The following is a 23,506-nucleotide window of genomic DNA, read 5'->3' on the forward strand; positions in this document are numbered from 1 at the left end:
TTGTTATGGAGAGAAGGCATCAAGCAATCAGTTTTGCCCATCTGAGGATCCAAATAACCCCTCTGCAAATGTGTGGCATTCATTACTGTTTTCTGAGTGATCTCTTGTCATTAGGAATTGCTGTGGATATATACCAAAAAATGCTTAGTTTGCAATGATTGCACTCAGCTACAAAAAAGCACGGGTGAGCCTCACGTGGACTCACAGCCCCATCTGATGAGGGTAGAATGTCTTCCTCTGATGCTATAATTATGTTTGCCTGATTACATAATGTCCTAATTCACCTACAGCTCTCTGAGCCCTTGAAGGCCTGTGATTTGTGTATTCACGGTAGCATTACATCTGAGGTTTAACAGAAAGGAAGCAGAAAAGAATCAATAGTCACACACAGCAGATGGGGAACTGAGAGCATCTCAAGGACTTAGATGCCAAGTCAATGTCAGCATAGGCTGGGGAACCCAAACTAGACTGAGCACCTGCAAATCTTGCACACGTTATTTGTGAAAATTATTTTATCATTTTAAAGTTTGGAACTCAAAAAGAGGCAAGAGTTAACAGATCCCAGTTGTTCACAATGAAGTTTAAATCTGCTTCTCTCTCTCTCTCTCTCTCTCTTTCTCTTTTTTTTAAGTTTATTTATTTATTTGGAGAGAGAGAGCGATCACAAGCAGGGAAGGAACAGACAGACAGGCAGAGAAAAAGCATCCCAAGCAGGCTCTGCACTCTCAGTGCATGGCCCGATGTGGGGCTAGAACTCATGGACTGTGAGATCACAGCCTGAGCAAAATGAAGAGTCAGATACTCTGAGACTTCAGGGTGCGTCCAAACTGGCTTCTCTTGAAAGAATCCTGACCTCTTTAAATTTTTAGCAACTGCCATTAATAGGATTAACACTGATGTCTTTTCCTTGTCACTGCTGAAGTTCTGGCTCCATTCTCAATTCTTTGCTGAACTGTTTATTTGTGGAGCTTAGAGAAGGAATGGAAAATGTCTTAAAAAGCCTGTGAAAATGAATAGTTGCCATGAATCTTATTCAGAATTGCTGAGGTTATTTTACTTAACTTTTCAAGGCATGTGTTGAACACCTTCCTAGAAGATTGCAGTATGTTAAAAAAAAAAAAAAAAAGAGGCAAAATAAGTGAATAACAAAGTGTTCCTTTAAAATTCTAGGTTGCTCTAGGGGCGCCTGGGTGGTGCAGTCGGTTAAGCGTCTGACTTCAGCCAGGTCACGATCTCGCGGTCCGTGAGTTCGAGCCCCGCGTCGGGCTCTGGGCTGATGGCTCAGAGCCTGGAGCCTGTTTCCGATTCTGTGTCTCCCTCTCTCTCTGCCCCTCCCCCGTTCATGCTCTGTCTCTCTCTGTCCCAAAAATAAATAAACGTTGAAAAATAAATAAATAAAATAAAATTCTAGGTTGCTCTAAGAAATACATAAGAACTATCAACTTTCGCATTCTGTTAAGTCACATATAGGGAGAAACGATGCTGCCTTCCTTGTCAAGGAATAATTTTACGTTAGGAAACAAATACACAACAGAGAGGTATTTCTATCCACACTATCATTTGCCATAAAGTAATAAAGAGTATTTGGTCTTAATCTTGGTGGAGTCATGGACCGCTGGGAGAATCTAAAGAAAAGTTTTGCTCCCTGTTACTAGAAAAATCCATAAGTGCACATATGTACCACATTTTGGCTGCAATGTCAAATATTCAAAGACACACTGAATTCTGTGCACATATTATTAAGAGGTTTATTAGTCTCAAAGAGTTAAGAAGTCTAGGGATAATGGGGGTGTCTTGTCAAAATCTTTATAGACCCAAGCCCAAAGATATCACTTAGAGAAATACATATGTCCAGACAAACCTACTTTCGTCCTTTGAATACTGAGCTTGGCTCTAAAATGCTCTAGTATTCTTGTGTGGCAGAGTGGGTTAAAGACAGAGCCACTCACATCTGTTTGTGCCCAAACATCTGGGGCACAAAAACATCGCTAGAAATATAATGAAGGAGAAAGTGAATTTAGAGGACCTGTTTCAGGGAGAGTCCTGCGAAAGAAACTGGTCAGAAGAAAACACTGGAATAAGCTGCTTGGGATGGTGTTATGAACTTGACTGTGTGTTTCAAAATTCATAGGTCGGAGTCCTGAGCCCCAATGTGACCATATCTGGAGACAGGGTCTTGATGGAGGTAATTAAAGTTAAATGAGGTCCTGAGGGTGGGACTCTAATCTTTTAGGACTGGTGTCCTTATACAAAGAGGAAGGGACACCACAGCATTCTCTCTCTGTACACAGAGGAAAGTGCATGTAAGAGTAGAAGGAGAAGGTTTCAACTACAAGTCAAGAAAGAAATCTCGCTAGAAACCAACCCTCTCAGCACCTTGATCTTGGACTTCTAGGCTCCGGAACTGTGAGAAAACAAATTTCTGTGGCTTAAGTCATCAGTCTGTGGTATCGTGCTATGGCAGCCCAAGGCAGACTGATGTAGGCGGGATACAGACTCCTTCCTCACCCCCTTCCCCTCCTCTTCCCAACCCCCACGCTGCCTCTTCAAGGTGCCAGTAACAAGCAGTCCCTCAACTATCTTCCAACAAAAGATGCTTCTGCTTGTAGGATTCGTGTTTTGCAGAGTTGCCTGAAGCAGCCTGGCCGAGGGAGGTGGGGGCAGGAACAGATGCAGCCGCCCGTGGTGTATTTTCTCTGCTCTCCTCTACCCTCTCCTCGGTATCTCCTCCATAAAAAGGCTAAAAGACTATTTGCATAACGTTTTGAAGGGGCTCAAGTTAGTCTGTGGGAGGGCTGCAGGCTAGCCCTGCTGGATGTTAGGTTTCACTCTATCCCTGGGAGGCTCAGGAGCAAACGTCTACACTCATGGGCAGACATTTTCAGTAGGACTTGAATTCAGGATGCTAGGAACACATTCAGGCCGGCTGGGGAAATGGTCTTCTCCCTCTGCGCCAGATAAAGAGCAGGCAAGGGATGTCCTCAAGTATCCACCCTTCTGGTTGTGGCTCTGAGGGACAAGGTGACGGTTTAGGAGAGACAGTAGAGTGTGGACCTCTCTCCACTGCGATCACCATCAGCTGCTTCTTGGTTACAAATAGTTTCCTTCATGTCCTCCAAACGCTTCAGAGTGTTGATTTGTACATCTTCCAATTTTAGGTTGCCGCTTTTGTCAAACATAATTACATACTTCCGAGATAATAAAAACTACATATATGTACCGTAGAAAATTCAAGTTAACATAAAGTGTGGCTTTTGCTATTCAATCCAATCCCTGTCCTCTTTGGTCAACAACTTTTTGGAAACATAACGAATTTCTTTGTCCCAACCTCCCTACCCCCGAGCAAGTAGGCACAACTCTTAGCATGTTGCTTTGAAATAGTCGGTTCACGATCTACCATCAGTCAGTCTCTTTTTCACTAAGACCTCACAGGAGCAGACAAAGGTGGTTTCCAGATGAACCGTTAGTTATTCTGTGCCACAGGGGTTGGATTGGATTCTGAAGCTAGACCCCTGGGGCCAAGAGCGAATGTTAGATGGAGGCGTTTGATGAAAAGGCAAGAGAATGAACATTTGGAGGCAGAACCAGGGAAGGGAGGAAATGTGCACCAGCACTGTAACAAGGGCAATCTTTTTTGCTGAGGAATCAGCCATCGGGAGACATTCTCGATCTTTTGCAAGCAACACACCGAAGTCTGGGGGATTCTAGGAAGGGAATGTTTGCACGCACAGGATGTGTGTGTGTGTGTGTGTGTGTGTGTGTGCGCGCGCGCACGCGTGTGTGTGTATCTGTGAGAGAGAGATGTAGACAGACGTTGAGATGGTAGGGTGAGGAGGAGTCTGAGCTACTCCCCCACCTGGACTTATAATGACCAGTGAACTACAGTGCTGTGAGGGAAGAATCACAATGCAGATGAGAATACTTACAAAGTTTTCAGGCTTTCTAATCCCCTGAACATCTTATGCTGAACGTTTTCCAAACGATTACTCGTGAGAAGTATTTCATTTACACCTGATGCTCCTTCAAATGCTCCCTCTTCAATGTCTGTGATCTTATTGTTGCTAAAGTTTCTAAATTAAAAAAAATGTTGAAATCAAGATTTTAAGCTATTTCTTTCAACAAGGGCATTGAGACAACATGTCTGACCATTTTCTTCTACTAAGAAAATTCTTCCATAATTTCCAAGCTTTTCACTGCCCAGCACCACAGGTTCTGAAAAGACACCACACTTCCTATTCCATTGAACCAAACTGATGATAATATTGGGGGAGAATGTCTATGGTGAAAAATACCAGCCCAATCAACGTCAAAATGATCTTCAAGGGTCACTAGGAGTCTAACATTGTTGAGGTCAGGTATTGAGTTGTATAAACCTTTATATTCAGCACAATACTTCAAAAGGAACTTTTTAAAGAAATGCCCCAAAGACTACTGAATGAATTAATGACTAAAAGAAGGCAATTGGGTAGAGAGAAGAAAGATGGGTTAAATGTGTGAACATTTAGATAGAATCAGACGTGTATCAGAATAGGGGCGCCTGGGTGGCTCAGTCAGTTGAGTGTCCGACCTTGGCTCAGTTCATGATCTCACAGCACGTGAGTTCGAGCCCCATGTCGGGCTCTGTGCTGACAGCTCCGAGCCAGGAGCCTGTTTCAGATCTGTGTCTCCCTCTCTCTCTCTGCCCCTAACCCACTCGCATTGTCTCTATCTCTCTCAAAAATAAACAAACATTAGGGGCGCCTGGGTGGCGCAGTCGGTTAAGCGTCCGACTTCAGCCAGGTCACGATCTCGCGGTCCGTGAGTTCGAGCCCCGCGTCGGGCTCTGGGCTGATGGCTCAGAGCCTGGAGCCTGCTTCCAATTCTGTGTCTCCCTCTCTCTCTGCCCCTCCCCCGTTCATGCTCTGTCTCTCTCTGTCTCAAAAATGAATAAAACATTAAAAAAAAAAATAAAAAATAAACAAACATTAAAAAAAATAATAAAAGAAATGTATCAGAATAGGGGTTTGTTCCCAGTAAAACTTCTTATTGTAATAATGTGTCAAAACAGCCAACTTAACTGTCAATATCCTGTGTAACACAAAATACTACAATGCTTGCCCAGAGGGCAAAAACATCCAACTGAGGTAACCCTTTGCTACAGGTTCTATCTTTCCTTTTCTCATTGCTCACTCAAAGACCCAGAATGCTCCCAGAACAAGGATCATTTTTATGTATCGTTTTATTCCTCTCCTCTCAGAGCACTGCATGTAGGAGTTGCTCAATAAATATATGTTGACTTGAAAGGTATGAATAAAAAGTAAGAGCAATCAGTGCCAGTGAAGAGGAGAAAAATGAAATAATACGAAACTCTTTGGGACGCAGTATAATATGGGAGTCAAGTGCACAGGAAGTAGACTACTCTGCCACTTACAAGTCAGTGTGACCATGGGCCAGATACACACAAGAAACAGAACAATGCTCCTTTTCTCCTTTCAACGTTTCCTCTCAGATGGAGGCTGTTCCATTGGCCTTACATACTTGACCTCTGTTCTGTCCCTCCCACCCTTCCACCTCCTCAGGGGAGGGGAATATTGTCTGAGTGTTACTGAAACTGCTGAGTTGATAAACTGATTTTAAAATATGAGTTGTGGATATGTAGTAACACAGATGAGCTATCAAGCCAGTTTACCAATCATTAATTTTGACTATCTTCTAATGAAAGTTTAATGAAGCAAAAAGTCAAATAGTTGACATGAATGTGCTGAAAGAGATATAACAGCGTGGTTTAGGGAATCGTAAAGGAAGTTACAAAACATCACCGCACCCATTTCTAATGTGCTTAGATTGCTGAATTCCTGCTGTGGCCACATAACAAACCAGCTGTCTGAATTAAAATAAGATGCTAGGGGCTCTGTTAGAGAAAACGTGGTTGGCATCGCTTGAAACTCCTCTCAGAAATTACCCTAAAATCATGTCACAGGTAGTCATTGTATAGTTTCCAATTTCCAAAGAAATCTGAATAAAATTGCAAACGGATGTGAAAAACACAACAAAACACCACAGAAATTTTAAAAGGTGGCTAATGCACGGCTTACATTTTACGTAACTGCGGAAGTTTCTTGAAGATTCCTGTAGCTTCCAACACTGTGAATTCATTATTATTGAGACGCCTCAGAAAAAAAGAAACAAAACTTTCATTACCAACAGTTAGGAAGGGATTAGATTTTATTTCTCATAACAGAATTGTAAGATCATTTAATAATTATTCCAAAGTAAAATAGAGAACACATGCCACAGAAAATCTGTGGAAGTACTGATTTTTCCCCATTTCACTCAAATTTCAATGATCAAAATAAAATATGAAGAAGCATATAATAAGGAAAACCAATGATCAAAAATCAAAACTAGCTCTCACTCAGTAATTTATAGAACAAACTTTCTCAAACTTTTTCCACTATTGTCTCTCCTCCCCCAAAGCATTTTTCTCCCAAAAAGCATTTTAAACCATTTTTTCTAACCACTTGCTGCAAATATTTTTTACTAATGGATTTTTTGATATGCAGTTTATATGCCATAAAATTCACTCTTTTACAGTGTACAGTTTAGTGGTTTTTAGTGTATTCACAAATCTGTGCAACTATGTTTGTTGCCTAATCCCAGAATATATCCACCACCAAGAAGAAATCTCATACCCATCAGAAGTCACTCTCAATTTGCTTCCCTCCCTGCCTCAGTCCCTGGCAACCACTAATTTACTTTCTGTCTGTATGGAGTTTCCTATTCTGGATGTTTCATACAAATGAATTCATGAAAAGTGTGGCTTTTTTCACTTTACACAATGTTTACAAGGTTCATCCATGTTTAGCGTAGGTCAGCACTTCATTCCTTTTTGTGGCCAAATAATATTCCAGTCTATGGACACGCCAATTTTGTTTATCCCATTACCAGCTGATGGCTATTTGGGTTGTTTCTACTTTTTTTTGATTATCATGAATAGTGCTGCTACCAACATTGGGGTAGAAATTTTTGTGTAGACACATGTTTTTGATTTCTTTGGATATTTACACTGATGTGAAATTGCTGGGTTACACAGTAAAACTATATTTAACAATCTGATGAATAGCCAAACTGTTTTCCAAAGATGCTGTGTCATTTTATATTCCCCCAGCAATGCATGAGGGGTCCAATTTCTCTCACCTGTTATTGTCTTTTTTTGCTTTTATGGCCATTCTAGGGGATGTGTTACCTCACTGTGGTTTTGATTTATGGTTCCCTAATGCTTGATGATACAAAGCATTTTTTTTTAGGTGCTTATTGGTCACTTGTATTTCTTTTTTAGATAAATGTGCACACAAATAATTTGAGCACTTTTAGATTGGGTAATATACCTTTTTATTGTTGAGTTGTAATAGCTCTTTATATATTCTGGATAGAAGTCCCCTACTGGATACATAATTTGAAAATCTTTTCTTCCCAGTACTGATTTTTAAATGTATAATTTAAAAAGCTCCTAATTTCTTAAAACACACAAAAACTTTGCTGAATAATAAATTAGATGTTAGTGTTGTAATTCTTAATTGACAAGTAAGCCTATTTAAGCTGTTATCATGCAGGAAGATATAATTTGAATTATTGTTTGTAATAATATTGGCAATACACACAACTCCCTACGTGACCATAAAATAGAGTTCAGGCCTTTTACTGCATGTTCTTCACACATTTCAAAAAATCCTGGAGCTATGAAATAGATTCAAAAAGTAACAGGAATAAAAAAAAAAAAAAAGTATCACTACAGCCTCGGGGTAGTTTCTGTCATCCCTTTGAAAGCATTACATTATTTGAAATTACTCAAATTGCTTAGAATTCATTAAGTAACAGGCGTGAATATAGGCATGGTGGGAGATAAACCATAAAACACAATCCCTGTCATCAAGGAGCTACAATCTAGTTGAAGACAGAAGGGTTATGCATGCAGAAAAGGACAACCGACTTTGCAAAGAAGTAAGTGGCAAATACCAGATGGTGCTATACATAAACGTTGCTAAGATGTTCCGAAAACAATGAGATGTCACCAGGTTTTTCTTCAATTTTTAGAACACTAGCCTTAGTTTTATAAATAATGTCACTAAAGGCAAACCATACATGGCACAGAATCTATAGATGATTCAACAAACATATTTTAGCACCTAGCATGTGCTAGGCCCTTGTTAGGGTTATAAATATAAATCTAATCTCACTATTCTTTTGTTTTTCTGCTATGCTATCCATTACTCAGGAAAAACAAAACCTACCCGCTGTGCTGTAATACTTGATAATCACTGAATCCTTCCACCTTCAGGTCCGTGAAGTAATAAAGCGGATAAAGCCTCTCTGCTTTAATTCATAATATACAGAGATTCAAAATGGTGACTCTCAAAGTACTTTATTTGGTTGCTGTGAAAGACTATATCCCTTAGAAATCTATTACATTTTTAGAAATGGGTATGGGCATAAATACTACCCAAGAAATAAATATCAAATGAATGCTCTTATTCTTAGCATTATCAAGAGCTAACTGAATTTTTGAGAAGTAAATTAACTTCTGGAGTCGTATCTTGGACCAGAAAGATGAAGTCAGATAGCCTCTAATCTATCTTTGTACAAAGGAGAGTCACGGCCATGTGTGTTCATTAAAATCAATGCCATCATCAAGAATAAAAGAGCAAGACAAAAATTCCATTGCTTCGATGCTTTCATTCCCTCCCTCCCAACCTGGATTTTGTTAGGAGATGAACTCACAGCTCTGCGGTGTACTGGGGAATGTGGTCTGGGATTTTGGTGAGTTTCTGATTGGAACAATCTACCGTGGTCCCTTCACAGCGGCACTTCTCAGGGCAAGCCAAATCTGCAAAGCAGTCCCCACTTAATTTTGATCGATAATCTTCTGTACCTATTGAGGATTCAAGCCAAAAGAAAAAAAAAAAAAGATACTTAGTCTAAAGGTTAGAATATTCATTAATTCGTAGGAAGAAAAATAGTAAGATAACTATAGATTATGCAGCAGGGAGACAACTTGGGGAATTTTTGGTCAATGGATGTCAGGAGAGGGTTAAAACAAGGGCTTGGAATTTGCTGGAAAAAAAAGGAACCAGATTCACAGGACAGGAAAACATTAATAGAGATGAGCTTTTCACAGCTGTACTTTCTGCTGATCCAGTTATGAGCCATTCTAGCCTATTTGACAGCTAATCATACAATGGCTATCAATTGTTAAAAAGTTTATTTCTTTTCTCTGAGTCGAGAATTTAAAATGTATCCAGTAATAAACATGTTCCTATATATCATTTTAAATTAGGGCTTTCAAGGCAAATAGATGTACTCAGGTTTTTAAATTTTCTATGGTCTTTTAGTATTCTCTCCCTCTCACATAATCTTCAGAAATGCCTAAAAAGCCCTCTTTTTTCATTTTGATTTTATAAAAAGAGACCAGTAAATCCTGATTTAAGCCTCAGCAGCTTGTCATGCTGTAGAAAGCTGCGTGACGTTCCATGGTGCTTGACGGAACCATGTTTTACTCATACCTGGCAACCACATGGTTAGATCAAGCACAACAGAAAATCTCGCTACATAATCACTACACCATCCACTAGGCCAAGGGTAAGACCGAGAGGAAAGATGAAGGGAAGCAGGAGAAAAAGCTACAGACGTTCTGGAAACGTAATACTGTTTACATGACATGCATTCTTCCCGCAGAATGTTTATGACCATAGTAAGAGTATTACTACCGAAGATTTCCTGGAAACACAAAGAAGGGAGCTACACTGAAAGGTGCCTCCATTGTTCCTCAGAACTGCAGAATGGAAACAACAGCTTTCGGGAACAACATCCAGGAAGAAGTTGAAGGTGAGCTACAAGGACAACAGAGAAGCTCAAAAGATCTGTGGTTTCTTCTTGGGGGGCGGAAAAAAGGCGCAAAAGACCGAGACTAGAAGAAGGTACATCAGGATTGAAAAGGGAGGACATTATGTTTCAGATCAGACACTTTTACTTACAGCCAAAATGGTGAATTCCTGCAAAAGTAAAAATCACCAAGAAGGAAAGAAAGAGTAATCCCGATTAAGATTAATAAACACATACATAAAACTAGCTAAGGTCTCCTCCTTCTTTCCTTGCTATGGCAATTGGACGGGAAAGGCATAGTATGACAGCAATCGTCATGCTTTGCAAGCTTTTGTAGTAATTTTTTGAAGCACAGTGGTCTTACGGGAAAAGCAATGGCATACAAGATGCACAGCACAAGTTAGGTTCTTGTCGATTCCTTTAAATGATGAACTCTCTGCAAGATAGATTTTCTTTTGAGTTATCACTATAGTATCTAGAATGCCATATAGAATGACGGTAGGCAGGTAAACAAGCAAACTGAAGTGAAAAACGAATCATGGAGATCTTTACAAACAAATCCATCTGGATTAATCCTTAGGTGGTGGCTTACATGCTTTTTAATGATTTTTCCAACTTATAAATAATGTCACTTATTGGAAATGAAATGAGAATCTCATCAGATTGCAAAGCTGAATATAATCATTTCATTAGATTTGGCAATGAATGCCAAGGTATTTATTGAGGAACTTTTGTAATGCAGTTTAGGCTTTCGTTTTAAAAGTGAAATGAAGAAACACTGGCAACAAGGTCTACATGACAGGTACTCTGGGTATCTTACATTTAAAATAATCTGCATTCCATGCAATGACAATGTTGTTTCTTTTATGGAGACTGTTTAGGTAGGATAAAATTTTAATTGAAATCTATAAGAAAAAAAAAGAGGGAGAAAAGGCTCAAAGAAACCTTCTGAGTCCTGACCTCTATTATTATTGCTTTAATGCAAATTGAATTAACAGAAATTGAAAATGAAGCTATGGCATCACATATAAAATGTATTTCCAAGAAAGCTTATTTTGACCGCTGTCAGTAAATTGGGCAAAACTGTATCAGAATTTATGAAAACAATCTGTCTTTAATTGGTGATCCAGGAATATTAATTTCTAAATTATTAATAAAGTAGAGTTAAATGTAATTAATTGAAGAATTTGGTAACAATTATATTAATTGGCAGAATTTGAGGATTTAAGCAATATTAATGTTTTATCCTATAGGTGTTCTGGTGTTTAGAATATGGCTTTTTCTGGGTAAGTAATAGCTATCAGATGACTTTCTGCTTAATAGTGAGGTAAAACTAATGAATTTTAAAGATTGCCAATGAAGGCCAATCAACTGTTCTTTCCACCATGTTATGTCTTATGTAGCCAGTGTAATATGTAAAATACTATTGATCACTCAAGCTCAAAATAAGTAATAAAACAAAATCCATTAAATAAACAAAATTATTCAAATTATAATTCAATAAAGGTAAATAACACATATCTCCTTAAAATAAAGACCAAACCTAACCCAGTACTCTCCTTTAAAAAATCAGTATGGTTTTTGCATACTAACACTGTATAAATAATCTTCTTATTGGTAGGTGTTAAAATATATAATAGTCTAGAATATCCCCAGGAGATGGTAAATGTAGCCAATTAATTACTAACACATATTTTTATATAATGGTCTAAAACAAACAAGTCAAGAGGCATTTTACACAGTTGGCAGGCAAGGAAAAAAGAAGTGAAGAAACATATTTCAAAGAGCTAGTTCCAGAATCATCAGCCTTGACAGTGTTGAGATTGTAGTGGTAAAACATTTCAATTAGTTTTCTAAAACACATTCCATTCATATGCTTAAGTTATTCAAGGCACTCCGTGCCTATGAACACCTGATGCTTTCAGGATGCATGTCAATATTGTTTTTGTGGAGTTATATTGTCACTCCAGGTATACAAGAAGTTTGTTAAGTTTTGTTAAGTCACAAACAACATATAACTGTATGTAAGCAAGCAGGAAGTTGCTGTTTTTGTATAAAAAGTGAAGCATCAGTAAGCCAAATAAAACAAAAAGTAAGGCATACATTTTTAGTATAGTTACATCAAAAAAGTAAATCTCATGGTTGAAAAGAGAATTCATTCTATGTGTTGGTAACTGATTTCATGTAGAACTAGTTCTTTGACAACAGAAAGGTCTCTGTCTTTAAAACCAGCTCAATAAGCTACATTTTAAAAACAGGTTGAAAGATCAGATATACAACATAAGGAGAGAAAATGATTTAAGTAGAAGGCTACAGGTTCAAACGTTTTAGGTACTGTGAGAAATTTTAGATAATGTGCCAAAGTGAGAGAGAAAAAAAAAAAGATGGGAGTTTAATAATATATAAGTTTAACATCAGAAGCTGCATGCAAAGGTCAGGTTTTCAGGAAACAGCTACAAGTGATCTATGCAGAAGTAAATCTATCTACAGAGTACCCACTGTACTTTCAAACGCATGCACATCAAAGTTTCAGAAGCTATATTTTATAAGGTGAGGAAAGGGTATCTGTGGTTAGTCCTACTACCGAGCAAAACCTACCTGGAATGAAATACTGTTCTTTAGCTAAATAAAAAAAGAGAAAAAAAAATAGAAGATGCACCTGAATGTCAGCAAGCAGAGATAGGAGTTATATTAGATTAAGAATGGACTAAAGGCACTATAGATAATTAAGTGAATTCTATTCACAGCAGTGGCTGAGATATAATAATGTACAGGGAGTAGTAAATGTATCTAGAACCATGGACAATAAATAGCTTTGTTTTGATATTAGCTTTTTAGTATGAATTAACTGCCGAATGTGAAATACCCCTGCAATAGTCAGATAACATACTACCCAAAACATTCAGAATGTGTTTTATCGTAGGAAAACAGAAAAGATTAGTCCAAAGCAAATAGTAAATGTCACTGCAGTCGGTCTTTTATTTAATGGTAATACAATGTATCTACATTTAGCTTTTTATAAATAAGTATGATATTCCCCAAATGCTAAAAGATGGCCTTTTGGAAAAAAAAAATTATTCTCAGAATCCTATTTGAAATAAGAGGATGAAAAATAAGAAAACACATTTGGTGCGAGAAGCAAGGGATAGGGAAATCTTTCCCCCTAATTCTGAGCCTGAGCAAATCACCTAACTAAGTCTCAGTTCCCTTTCTGAAGAAATGAGAACATGATTGATTACCTAAAGTTTTTCAATGGAGAATAATACAACAAACATACAACTTAACAGACTTGAAAAGTATTCTGAGTTTGCTAAAAGTTCAAGTTCTAAAAATACAGCATGAAGTATCCAGGCATCTTTTTTCTTGGCTGGGAGCCTATTTGTTATGCTGGATATAGTGTTAAAAATATTACATATAGGAGGGCTATATGAATTGTGTCTACAGCTCTCTTTATTTGGTTCTTTGTGGACGGAAGTAAAAGAACTCTATTCTACAATGTTTGATAATTGATCTGATAACCAGCTGTCTCTAGGTCTCCATAACCACTGTTTTTGGTAACACAGGTGAAATGTCACATAAAGTACGAAATTACCTGAGCAACGGAATTTCTTGCTTTTGATTTGTCCTATTCTTTTGTTTGCCAGACGCCGGGGGCTGGTGCAGCGGGCACCACTGGTCTCGATGGGGTTGACATGGAGATAATCCGCCAGCCACTTGAGATGGCAGTCACAAATAAAGGGGTTCTGGGCCAAATGCCTTTCAGAAACACATACAGAACACTTTTATACTCGACTTGCAATGAACTCAACTCTCAAATCCATAGTGAAGACACCAGTCACCATAGTTGATCCAAGCCATAGATACATACATGGTTTGAATGGCCCGGAGAGGTGAAAAGGTCCCCTTGGCAATGGTCTGAAGCTTGTTGTCGTACAAGGAGAGAAGGTTCAAGTTGTGCAGATCCTGAAAAGCATCTACCCGAAGGCAGTTTATCTTGTTGGCATTCAATAATCTGTTTGATCAAATAGTTGCAGAATTAAAGTGCAGCATCTTCTTAACCCACCTTCAAGATTCTGTCCTTCTTGAGAAATACAAGAAATCAACAAATACATTTTTCTGAACCTCAACATTAACATTTTAACTAATAATTTAGGTACCACAGGTGGAAGATTTGGGGTTATAGCAGATAAAGCGAAGGGCATGCAGTTTAATAAATCTAGTGGTACTCATACATTTATTCAGAAGAAATAATGAAACATATTCTCTGGAAGGTGGAAGGGTAGTGCAGTAGACAAAGCAGAGCCAACTTCTGAAGTCAAGGATGCCATAAAAAAACCCGTCATAAAACATTAGTCTTTCCAGCTGCTCTGTGAAGAAGTTCGGTCTACTTTCAAAACAGAAGCCAGAGTGAGCCTTTTAAAACACAGATCACTTTCCTTTCAGAGCCAGGCAACAACTCTCAAACTGCTCTTAGCGAAACCAAAGTCCTGACAAATTGCCTTAAGGCGCAATAGGACCGTTAGCGCCCCCTTCTGACTCTGTGACCTCCACGTTCTTTCCCCCAGCTGCTTCAGCTCCAGCCACACAGGTCTCCATGTAGGGATGTCAGCTTGGAATGTTCTTTTCCCTGCTGTCTGACTACTCTGCTTCTTTGAGTCTGGTCCAGTCTTACCTTCTCAATTCAGCCTACCCCGACCACTCTCTTTAATACCATCCCCTGCGTTTGCCCCTCCTCAACCTCTAACACACTCGATTTCTTTACTATGATCTTTTTTTTTTCTGTTTTCCTAAGTGTGTATTTCTTTCTGTTGTATATGATTTACTTGTTACATTATTTTTTTTAATGTTTATTTATGTATTTTGACAGAGAGAGAGAGCAGGGGAGGGACAGAGAGAGAGGGAGAAGAGAATCCCAAGCAGGCTCTGTGCTGTCAGTGTAGAGCCCAATGCAGAGCTCTATCTCATGAACCGTGAGGTCATGACCTGAGCCGAAATCAAGCCTTGGATGTTCAACCGACTGAGCCACCCAGGCGCCCCTGATTTACTTCTCACTTCATTGCTGTCATTTGCATGTTGCCTCCAGACAGCAGGCGTAGTTGTCGGTTTAGCTCCCTAATGTTTCTCCCGTGCTGAGCACATACGAAGTGCTCCATAAGTACCTGTTGTTGAGTTAATACTTTATAGCCCTCTTGGAGAGTGACACGGTTCATAAGCATATTAAAGGCCCTGGTCCTGCATTATAAACATCCACTTAAGTTAGTTTAACACAATATCCTACACACTCATTTTTTTTTCAACATGTTCTCAATATTCGACATCAATGTTCTGTGAAACTGTGGTTCACAAATCATACTTTGACAAACGCCTTTCTCGTAGGGTATATGAGATCATGTCTCAGTTTTTATTCATGTTGGACTCCCTTTGGGAATACACTTGCCCCGCCTTCCACTTTCTTCAATCCTGTGGCCTATTCTGGCCTCATGGGAAGTTTACCTTTTCCAGAGCATGCCTTCCATCCAACTAAAGTATTTCTTCCTCTGGGTTTCCAAGGAAGTTGTTCAGTGCTATTTAGTCTTGGCACCTACTTTATGCAGGCCTACTTATTTGCCCTCCATGAGCACAGAATTTTTTTTTGATATTTTTTTTCTCTACTAGCATTTAGTTTAGTGCTTTGATACTTAAAACAAATATTTAGTAGCTCAAAAAATATGTGCTCTGTGGTTTGGGTTTGTATGCCTTATTTAATATACTGAAAATGGTTTCTCTTTGGTCATAAGAATCTCTAATTATCATAGGGTATTTCTGTTTTACTTGCTTTTTTAAAATTTATTTATTTTTGAGAGAGAGAGAGAGAGAGCATGAGCTGGGGAGGGGCAGAGAGGTAGAGGGAGAGAGAGAATCCCAAGCAGGCTCCACACTGTCAGCCCAGAACCCAACACAGGTCTCAATCCCATGAACTGTGAGATCATGACCTGAGCCAATATTAAAGAGTTGGATGCTTCACCAGCTGAGCCACCTCGGCACCTCTGCTTTACTTGCATTTTTAGGGATTCCACATACTTGCAAAGCTATGACTTCCTTGTGGTGATTCTCTTTCCTCCTCTTTTTTACCCCCCCCCCCCCTTTAGGACCTGACATTTTGACCTTCTCTGTGGTCCTCATAATGCTTTCTTAAAAGCTTAGGAACTAGTCTGAGGTGTGGACTGATAATCCCATTTCTCTACTCTGTGCCACAACACAGGTCACACCTACTGTGTTCTCCAATCTGTCAGCCAAATGAAGGAGTCAGAGAGCAGAAGTAAGGAGAAGGACAAAATAGGGAGCCTGGAAGACAATTGAAAAAGGTGCCTGTTTTGAGCATTTTGTACTTACTTTACATTATGTGGTCTGAAAATTAGGAGAAAGAAAGAGTTAGACACTACTTTCTTCTGTTCCTTTCACTTACTTCTTTTCATCTGTTCAAGCAAATCTAAGATGCTTAACCAAGTTCTCAGCTAGCCATAAAGAGATAATCGTGTTGCTTTAGTCCTGGCAGGCTTAAGGATGGGCCTTGAGCTAGGGACAAAATATTAGGCTGAGGGACAAAGATAGCTTTTTAAGTAAGATTCATCTCCATACAGATCCCGTGGTTTATTAACCTGTTTGTTACATCAACGACCAGTAAGTGTGTGTGGAAGGGGAGAGAAGGTGCTATTTTCAATGTTGGTACTAAGCAGGCCAGTGTTAGCAAGAGATTACGAGTAAATGGCAAGGAGAATAGTGCTACGAGAATATAAAAGAATGACAGAGAAGCAGGTAATATATAGACAATGCAATATATAGACAATGCTTGACTAAAGCAATAGCTATATTTATAATGTATGTAATGTATACAGAGTCATTCTATCAAAGATCAGAAACAGTATTTGCTGAGTCCACTCAAGGGTTAAAAATAATTTGAAACCCAAATAAAGACACTAGGGCACAAGGATCAGTATTTATCATGACTTACTGGTCTCTTGTAAAATCAATTTTTTGGGTTGTACAGTATTAAAGAGATTGAAAAGAGAGAGGGGGAGACATACAGAGAGAGAGAATGTAGCAAAATGGAGAGCACTACACACAGTAAGGCTAAATATTATTTAGTTAACAATTTGCTTCATGTGTGTGTGTCTGTGTGTGTTGTATGTGAAAACTGGGCTGTGATATAAAATACGTTTCTTGATACTGATAAAAATTTAAAACATGAAGACTAGGATGTAAGTAAGAACTTACATTTACCCAGTAAGGAAAGAGATCTACGTCTGGGAAGTCTTGGGGGATTAGGAGTAAACTTATACAAGATCAGTGGTACAAACCCTGACACCAACAAATGTATACACTCGACAGAGAAAGTACCATTTTAAACTTAAGAATTTTAGAGTCAACTGGCTGTGAACTAGTTGAGAGAGCACAGTACATCATCGTCATCTTTGTATCCCCGAATGCGGAAGTCTACGTATGTTTGGTGATTTGAACAGAATTTGATGATCTAACAGTAATCATCTTAATGTTAGCATATTTCTTCCAATTTCCTTTTCATAGGAGCATTCATTTAAACACTTGTGGTCAGGTTTTGTTCTTATACATGTATGTATAGTAAATTCTTTTGACACAAATGAATGGTGGCTATTGTCTAAGCAGAATGGTTTTTAAAAGATGCAATCCAGCAATTTATAGATAATTTTCTCAGTATATACCAAGTTGGGTGCTATTGCTGTGCTCTGGCCCTTATTCCAGCACTGTTACCCCTGAACATTCTTTGGACAAAGGTGGATAAACATATCACTATGTCACTCTCCTTCCCAACTACTGTTAAATCAAAACAGAGAGTTTCACAAAGGGCAGGGACTGCACAAGTTTTAAATGACAGAGTAGCCAGGAAGCATATATTTCTGACAGGGTGGAGAGAAAGGTTTTGAGACAACTTCAAAGTGCTGTGTCTTCAAATAAATAACCACCATCAATGTGAGCTGCACTAGACTAATCTTTTCCATTTCATTAAACTATGTCATTTGGGTTTTTCTGAAGCTTCCATGAAAATATGAGATGGTACACTGACTAAAATATTATATTTGGTTCAACAGATCAGAAACAATCAAACACTTACAGTAGCTGTAAGGAAAACAGTCCTTCAAATAAACTTTTTGGGAGTTCCGTGATCTTATTTCCATAGAGGACACTAAAAAAAAAACATGATTTAAATGAAAAAGAAATTAGACATCAAGCCAGCATAACAAATTGACCCAACATATATGTATTCAGGCATATAGGAGGTTAGTAAGTACTCCATACATCATAAAAACTATAGTTGAGTGAATAAACTTCAATTTGCAAATGTGTTTTTTCCTGATTATAGATCAGATATATACATATGGTAGAAAGTTCAGAAAACATTGAAAAACAAAGAAAATTAACAAAAGTGAGCTCATTCCATTATTTAATGCCTTTTCACAGAAACGTCCACTGTTAAATTGTCATGTTTTTCAACACACACACACACACACACAGTATTGCATTCTGTAATAAAAAAGGAGAACACTAAATGTGGAATTCATTGCTCATTAAAGGAATGAGTTTTAGGCTTATCATACTGGTAAAAAGTGAAAGGAATCTACATAAAGGTAAGCTTTTTGTTACATAATGTATATGCTTGAGAATTGTAAGGTATGTGTAGAAAGTGATCACTAATACGAGTACAGAAACATTTTTGAAATGCACGTTTCTCCAAAAACATGAACAGGAATGTATCCTCATGGTATTCAGCTCTGATCAGCCACTATGTGCAGCTACCCGGTGCAAGAACCACGGTTTAGTCCCTTCAACACACCTGACGCCTTGCATTGATTTGGGTACGCAGTGATATTCTAACATTGGATTGATGAGTGATCATTGTTTGAGGAGTCAATTGAAGAAATAAGTTAGCAAGTGGACAAATTAAGGAATAATTAACAAGATGGGTGAAATGAGGGGATTTCAACAACAGATGAACAGAAATGGGTTGACTCATCATGCTGGCTATTAGCAACAGGTCTGCCATGATGCCTATCTATTTTTTACCCCCAAAGTAGGGAACCACAATAACAAATGGGAAAAAACAGAAATTATATTCCTTAGGGGAACCAACTGGCAATACATACCAAGAGTTGTAAAGACAATTACAAAAAATTTTACTTAGTTTTACTTTTAGGGGCCGAAGAAAATAATCACAAACACAGTATTTTGTGTACAAAATGTCAATCATGGCATAACTTATAACAATGAAAAATTGACACAAATAAAATATCTCCAAATCCCCCCAAAAAGGGTATTGGTTAAATGCATATTTCACATTCACAAAAATGATATTTTGAGAAATATTTAATGACATGAAAGTGTTAATATAACATTAAAGTTGAACAAAACAATAAAGAAGTACATTATAGTACGATCTTAATTTAGTTCAGAAAAATATATATACACGTATATAAGGAAAAAAGCAGAAAATCTCTGGATGGCAGGCAATTTGCCATTCAGAGGTGATTTTAATTTGCATCTATATATTTTTCTTTATGTTTTATATTCTCTACATTGATCCTATTTCTTCTGAAAATGAGAAAAATGTTCTTTCAGAAAAGACATAAAGGATGTCACAATATGTAAAGGAAAAAGCTGAAATGAGAATCTAAATAATTAATATGTTTGGCAGCAGTATATGATTTCTGTTTGAAATGGACTAAAATAACAATTCAAGAGAAATGAATAAGAGTGAGGGAAAAGCTGTTGTTTCCTTTTAAGAAGTCAGTGAGAGGTGGGATGTATTACAATATAGGAAGGAAATTCTCAAGGGAATAAATAAATATGGCTGGACACTATATTGTGTAAGGAGACATTCTACTTGTATAGATCCCAGTGGTATAGTTATATAATATAACATAAAAGTTCATTTGTGCAGAATATAGATGCTTTTAAATAAGGTAGATCAATTAGAGAAAAACTATTTTTAAAAATCTAAGAAAAAAAAGAGAGAACTCTGTATTGTTAGCATCAAAGAGGTAAGGGAATTAAGAAAGGATAAGCAATAATAAATGCATTTTTTTAAGGTCAGAGGCCTTATGGGAACACACATGAACAGATCAAGGTGGCACTACTTCAGGACATTCAATGCAAATCATTCAACTGACTAAATTTAACAAGAGATATCATATACTTATTATGTGTCAGGAACTTTTACGAGGTTCTAAGCTTGGTGTCCAATTAAACTGAATGCAACCGTTGTTTGTTGAATATGCATCACTTGTCCTTGTGCCGGAATAATACAACTGAAATGAGCCAAGTATGATTTCAAAAAGGAACACAAAATAGCAATTTTGAATATTAAAGGAGTTTCATATTTTGAACCCAATGAAATATAAAAAGGAAATAGGATGCATATAAATTGTGGGGACCCATATAAGAGTTAAGGAGCAAGTTATGAAACTAGAAATCAACTATAAGCACCTGGGAGCTCCTGGGTGGTTCAGTTGGTTAAGCGTCTGATTCTTGATTTTGGCTCAGATCATGATCTCATGGTTCATAAGACTGAGCCCCGCATTTATCTCTGTGTTGTCAGAGCGGATTGGGATTCTCTCTCACCCTCTGTCTCTCTGCCCCCCCCAAAAAGTAAACATTTAAAAAAAGGAAAAAATCTGGAAAGAACACAAATACAAGGAGGTAAAATAACATGCTATTAAATAATGGATAAGTCAACAAAGAAATAAAAGACAAAATAAAAAAAAAATACATGAAGACAAAATAAAATGTAAGCACAACAGTCCAGAACCTTTGGGATACAGCAAAGCTATTCTAAGAGGTAAGTTGATAGCAGCACATTTCTTACTCAAAAAGCAAGAAAAACTTCAAATGAATAACCTAAACTTACACCTAAAGGAGCTAAAAAAAGAAAAGCAAACAAAACTCCAAACCAGTAGATAAATAAAGAAAAGAATAGAGAAATATATTAAATAGAAACTAAAAAAATAGAAGCGATCAATGAAATCAAGAGCTGCTTCTTTGAAAAGATCAACAAAATTGATAAACCTTTAGACAGATTCACCAAAAAAAGAGGACTCAAATAAACAAAATCAGAAGCAAAAGAGGAGAAATGACAGCTGACAAAAATACAAAGGGATATGATGATAAATTATATATGAACAAACTGGACAACCTAGAAGAAATGGATAAATTCTTAGAAATATATAAGCTCCCAAAACTGAATCAGGGAGAAAAAGAAAAAAATGTTTCTTTTCAAAATTTTATTTAAATTCTAGTTAGTTAACATATAGTGCAATAGCAATATTGGTTTCAGGAGTGCAATCCAGTGATTTATCAATTACATACAACACACCATGCTCATCATAACAACTGCCCTCCATTAAAAAAATTTTTAATGTTTTAAATTTATTTTTGAGAGACAGAGCATAAGTGGGGGAAGCACAGAGAGAGAGGAAGACACAGAATCTGAAGCAGGCTCCAGGCTCTGAACTGTCAGCACAGAGACTGATGCAGGGCTCAAATCCACAAACCGTGAAATCATGACCTGAGCTGAACTTGAATGCATAACTGATTGAGTCACCCAGGCACCCCAACAACTATCCTCCTTAATATCCATCACCCATCTAGCCTATCCCATACCCACCTCCCTCTACCAACCTTCAGTTTTCTATCTTTATAAGTTTTTTATAGTTTGTTTCTGTCTTTTTCTCTCCCTCCTATATGGTCATCTGTTTTGTTTCTTATACTCCACATAAGGTGCCAAGAAGGGGGAACCATCTTGCACTATGAGTGAGAATGAAAACTGGTGCAGCCACTCTGGAGAACAGTATGGAGGTTCCTCAAAAAGTTAAAAATAGAACTGCTATATGATTCAGCAATTGCACTAACAGGTACTTACTCAAATGATACAAAAATACAGACTCCAGGGGGTACCTGAACCCCAATGTTTGTAGCAGCATTATTAATAATAGGCAAACTATGAAGAGAGCACAAATGCCCACCAACTGATGAATGGATAAAGAAATGTGGTGTATATATGTAATGGAATATTACTTAGGCATCAAAAAGAATGAAATGTCATCATTTGCAATGACGTGGATAGAGCTAGAGTATATTATGTTGAGTGAAATAAGTCAGTCAGAGAAAGACAAATACCATATGATTTCACTCATATGCAGAATTTAAGAAATAGAAAATGTGAACAGACCAATTAGCAGCAATGACATTGAATCAGTAAAAACAAACAAACAAAAACAAACAAACAAAAAACTTCCCAACAAACAGAAGTCCAAAACCAGATGGCTTCACAGATGAATTCTAACAAACATTTAAGGATTTAATACGTTTCTTCTCAAACAACTCCAGAAAATAGAGGATGAAAGAAATCTTCTAAATTCATTCTATGAAGCCAGCATCACTCTGATACCAAAATCAGATAAGGAACTACAAATAGAGGACTACAAGGCCAATAATGCTGATAAACAAGGATGCAAAAATCTTCAACAAAACATTAGCAAACTGAATCCAAAAATACATTAAAAAAATCATTTACCACGATCAAGTGGGATTTATTCTTGGGATGCAAAGGTGATTCAATATTTGCAAATCAAATCAACACGATAGAACACATCAACAAGAGAAAGGATAAAAAGCATATGATAATTTCAATAGATGTAGAAAAAGCATTTGACAAATTACAACATCTATTCATGACAAGAGCCTTTAACAAAGTAGGTTTAGAGGGAACATACCTCAATATAATAAAGTCCATCTATGAAAAACCCACAGCTAACTTCATCCTCAATGGTGAAAAAATGAGATCCCTTTACCTAAGATATGGATGTCCACTCTCACCACTTTTATTCAACATAGTACTGGAAGTGTTACCCACAGCAATCAGATAAAAAAAAGAAATAAAAGGCATCCAAATTGGTAAAGAAAAAGTAAATTTTTCACTCTGTGCAGATGACATGATATTATGGATACAAAACCCTTAAGATTCCACCAAAAAAAACTACTAAAACATAAATGAATTCCATAAGGTCACAGGATACAAAGTCAATATACATAAATCTGTTGCATTTCTATACATTAATAATCAACTAGCATAAAGATAAATTAAGAAAACAATCCCATTTATAGTTGCAGCAAAAATAATAAAATACCTAGGAATAAACCTAAGTTAGGAGGCAGAAACCTGTACTCTGAAAATGATAAAAAGTTGATGAAAGAAATTGAAGACAACACAAATGGAAAAATACCCCATACTCTGAACTAGAAGAATAAATATTGTTAAAATTCCCACATTACCCAAAGCAATCTACAGATTTAATGCAATCCATATCAAAAAATCCCAAGAGCAATTTTCACAGAACTAGTACAAATAATCCTAAAATTCATATGGAACCACAAAAGACCCCAAATAGCTAAAGAAATTTTGAGAAAAAAACAAAAAACAAAAAAAAAAAACCCTGGGAATATCACAATCTCAGATTTCAAGATATACTACAAAGCTATATAGTCAAAACAGTAAGGAGCTAGCACAAAAACAGACATATAGATCAATAGAACAGAGAACCCAGAAAGAAATCCACTATTAACATGTCCATTAATCTTC

The 23,506-nt window shown here is 37.3% G+C and overlaps 1 protein-coding gene across 16 annotated transcripts in view; it reads right to left on the bottom strand.

The window, feature by feature from the left end:
- SLIT2 (slit guidance ligand 2) overlaps positions 1-23,506 on the bottom strand; it is a 375,185-nt gene that overhangs the window by 81,300 nt on the left and 270,379 nt on the right. For 6 of the 16 annotated variants that reach the window (XM_045474413.1, XM_045474403.1, XM_045474412.1 and 3 more), the window contains 8 exons: positions 17,987-18,058; positions 13,727-13,870; positions 13,451-13,614; positions 12,457-12,480; positions 10,011-10,028; positions 8,758-8,908; positions 6,075-6,149; positions 3,927-4,070 (listed from right to left, as the gene is read on the bottom strand). In XM_045474413.1, coding sequence (XP_045330369.1) covers positions 3,927-4,070; positions 6,075-6,149; positions 8,758-8,908; positions 10,011-10,028; positions 12,457-12,480; positions 13,451-13,614; positions 13,727-13,870; positions 17,987-18,058 — 792 coding nt within the window. The remainder of the gene's footprint in view (positions 1-3,926; positions 4,071-6,074; positions 6,150-8,757; positions 8,909-10,010; positions 10,029-12,456; positions 12,481-13,450; positions 13,615-13,726; positions 13,871-17,986; positions 18,059-23,506) is intronic. The other 10 variants (XM_045474415.1, XM_045474406.1, XM_045474414.1 and 7 more) reach the window with 2 other exon arrangements.

The sequence above is a fragment of the Leopardus geoffroyi genome, chromosome B1 (assembly GCF_018350155.1).
Source record: "Leopardus geoffroyi isolate Oge1 chromosome B1, O.geoffroyi_Oge1_pat1.0, whole genome shotgun sequence".
Classification (NCBI taxonomy): Eukaryota; Metazoa; Chordata; class Mammalia; order Carnivora; family Felidae; genus Leopardus; species Leopardus geoffroyi.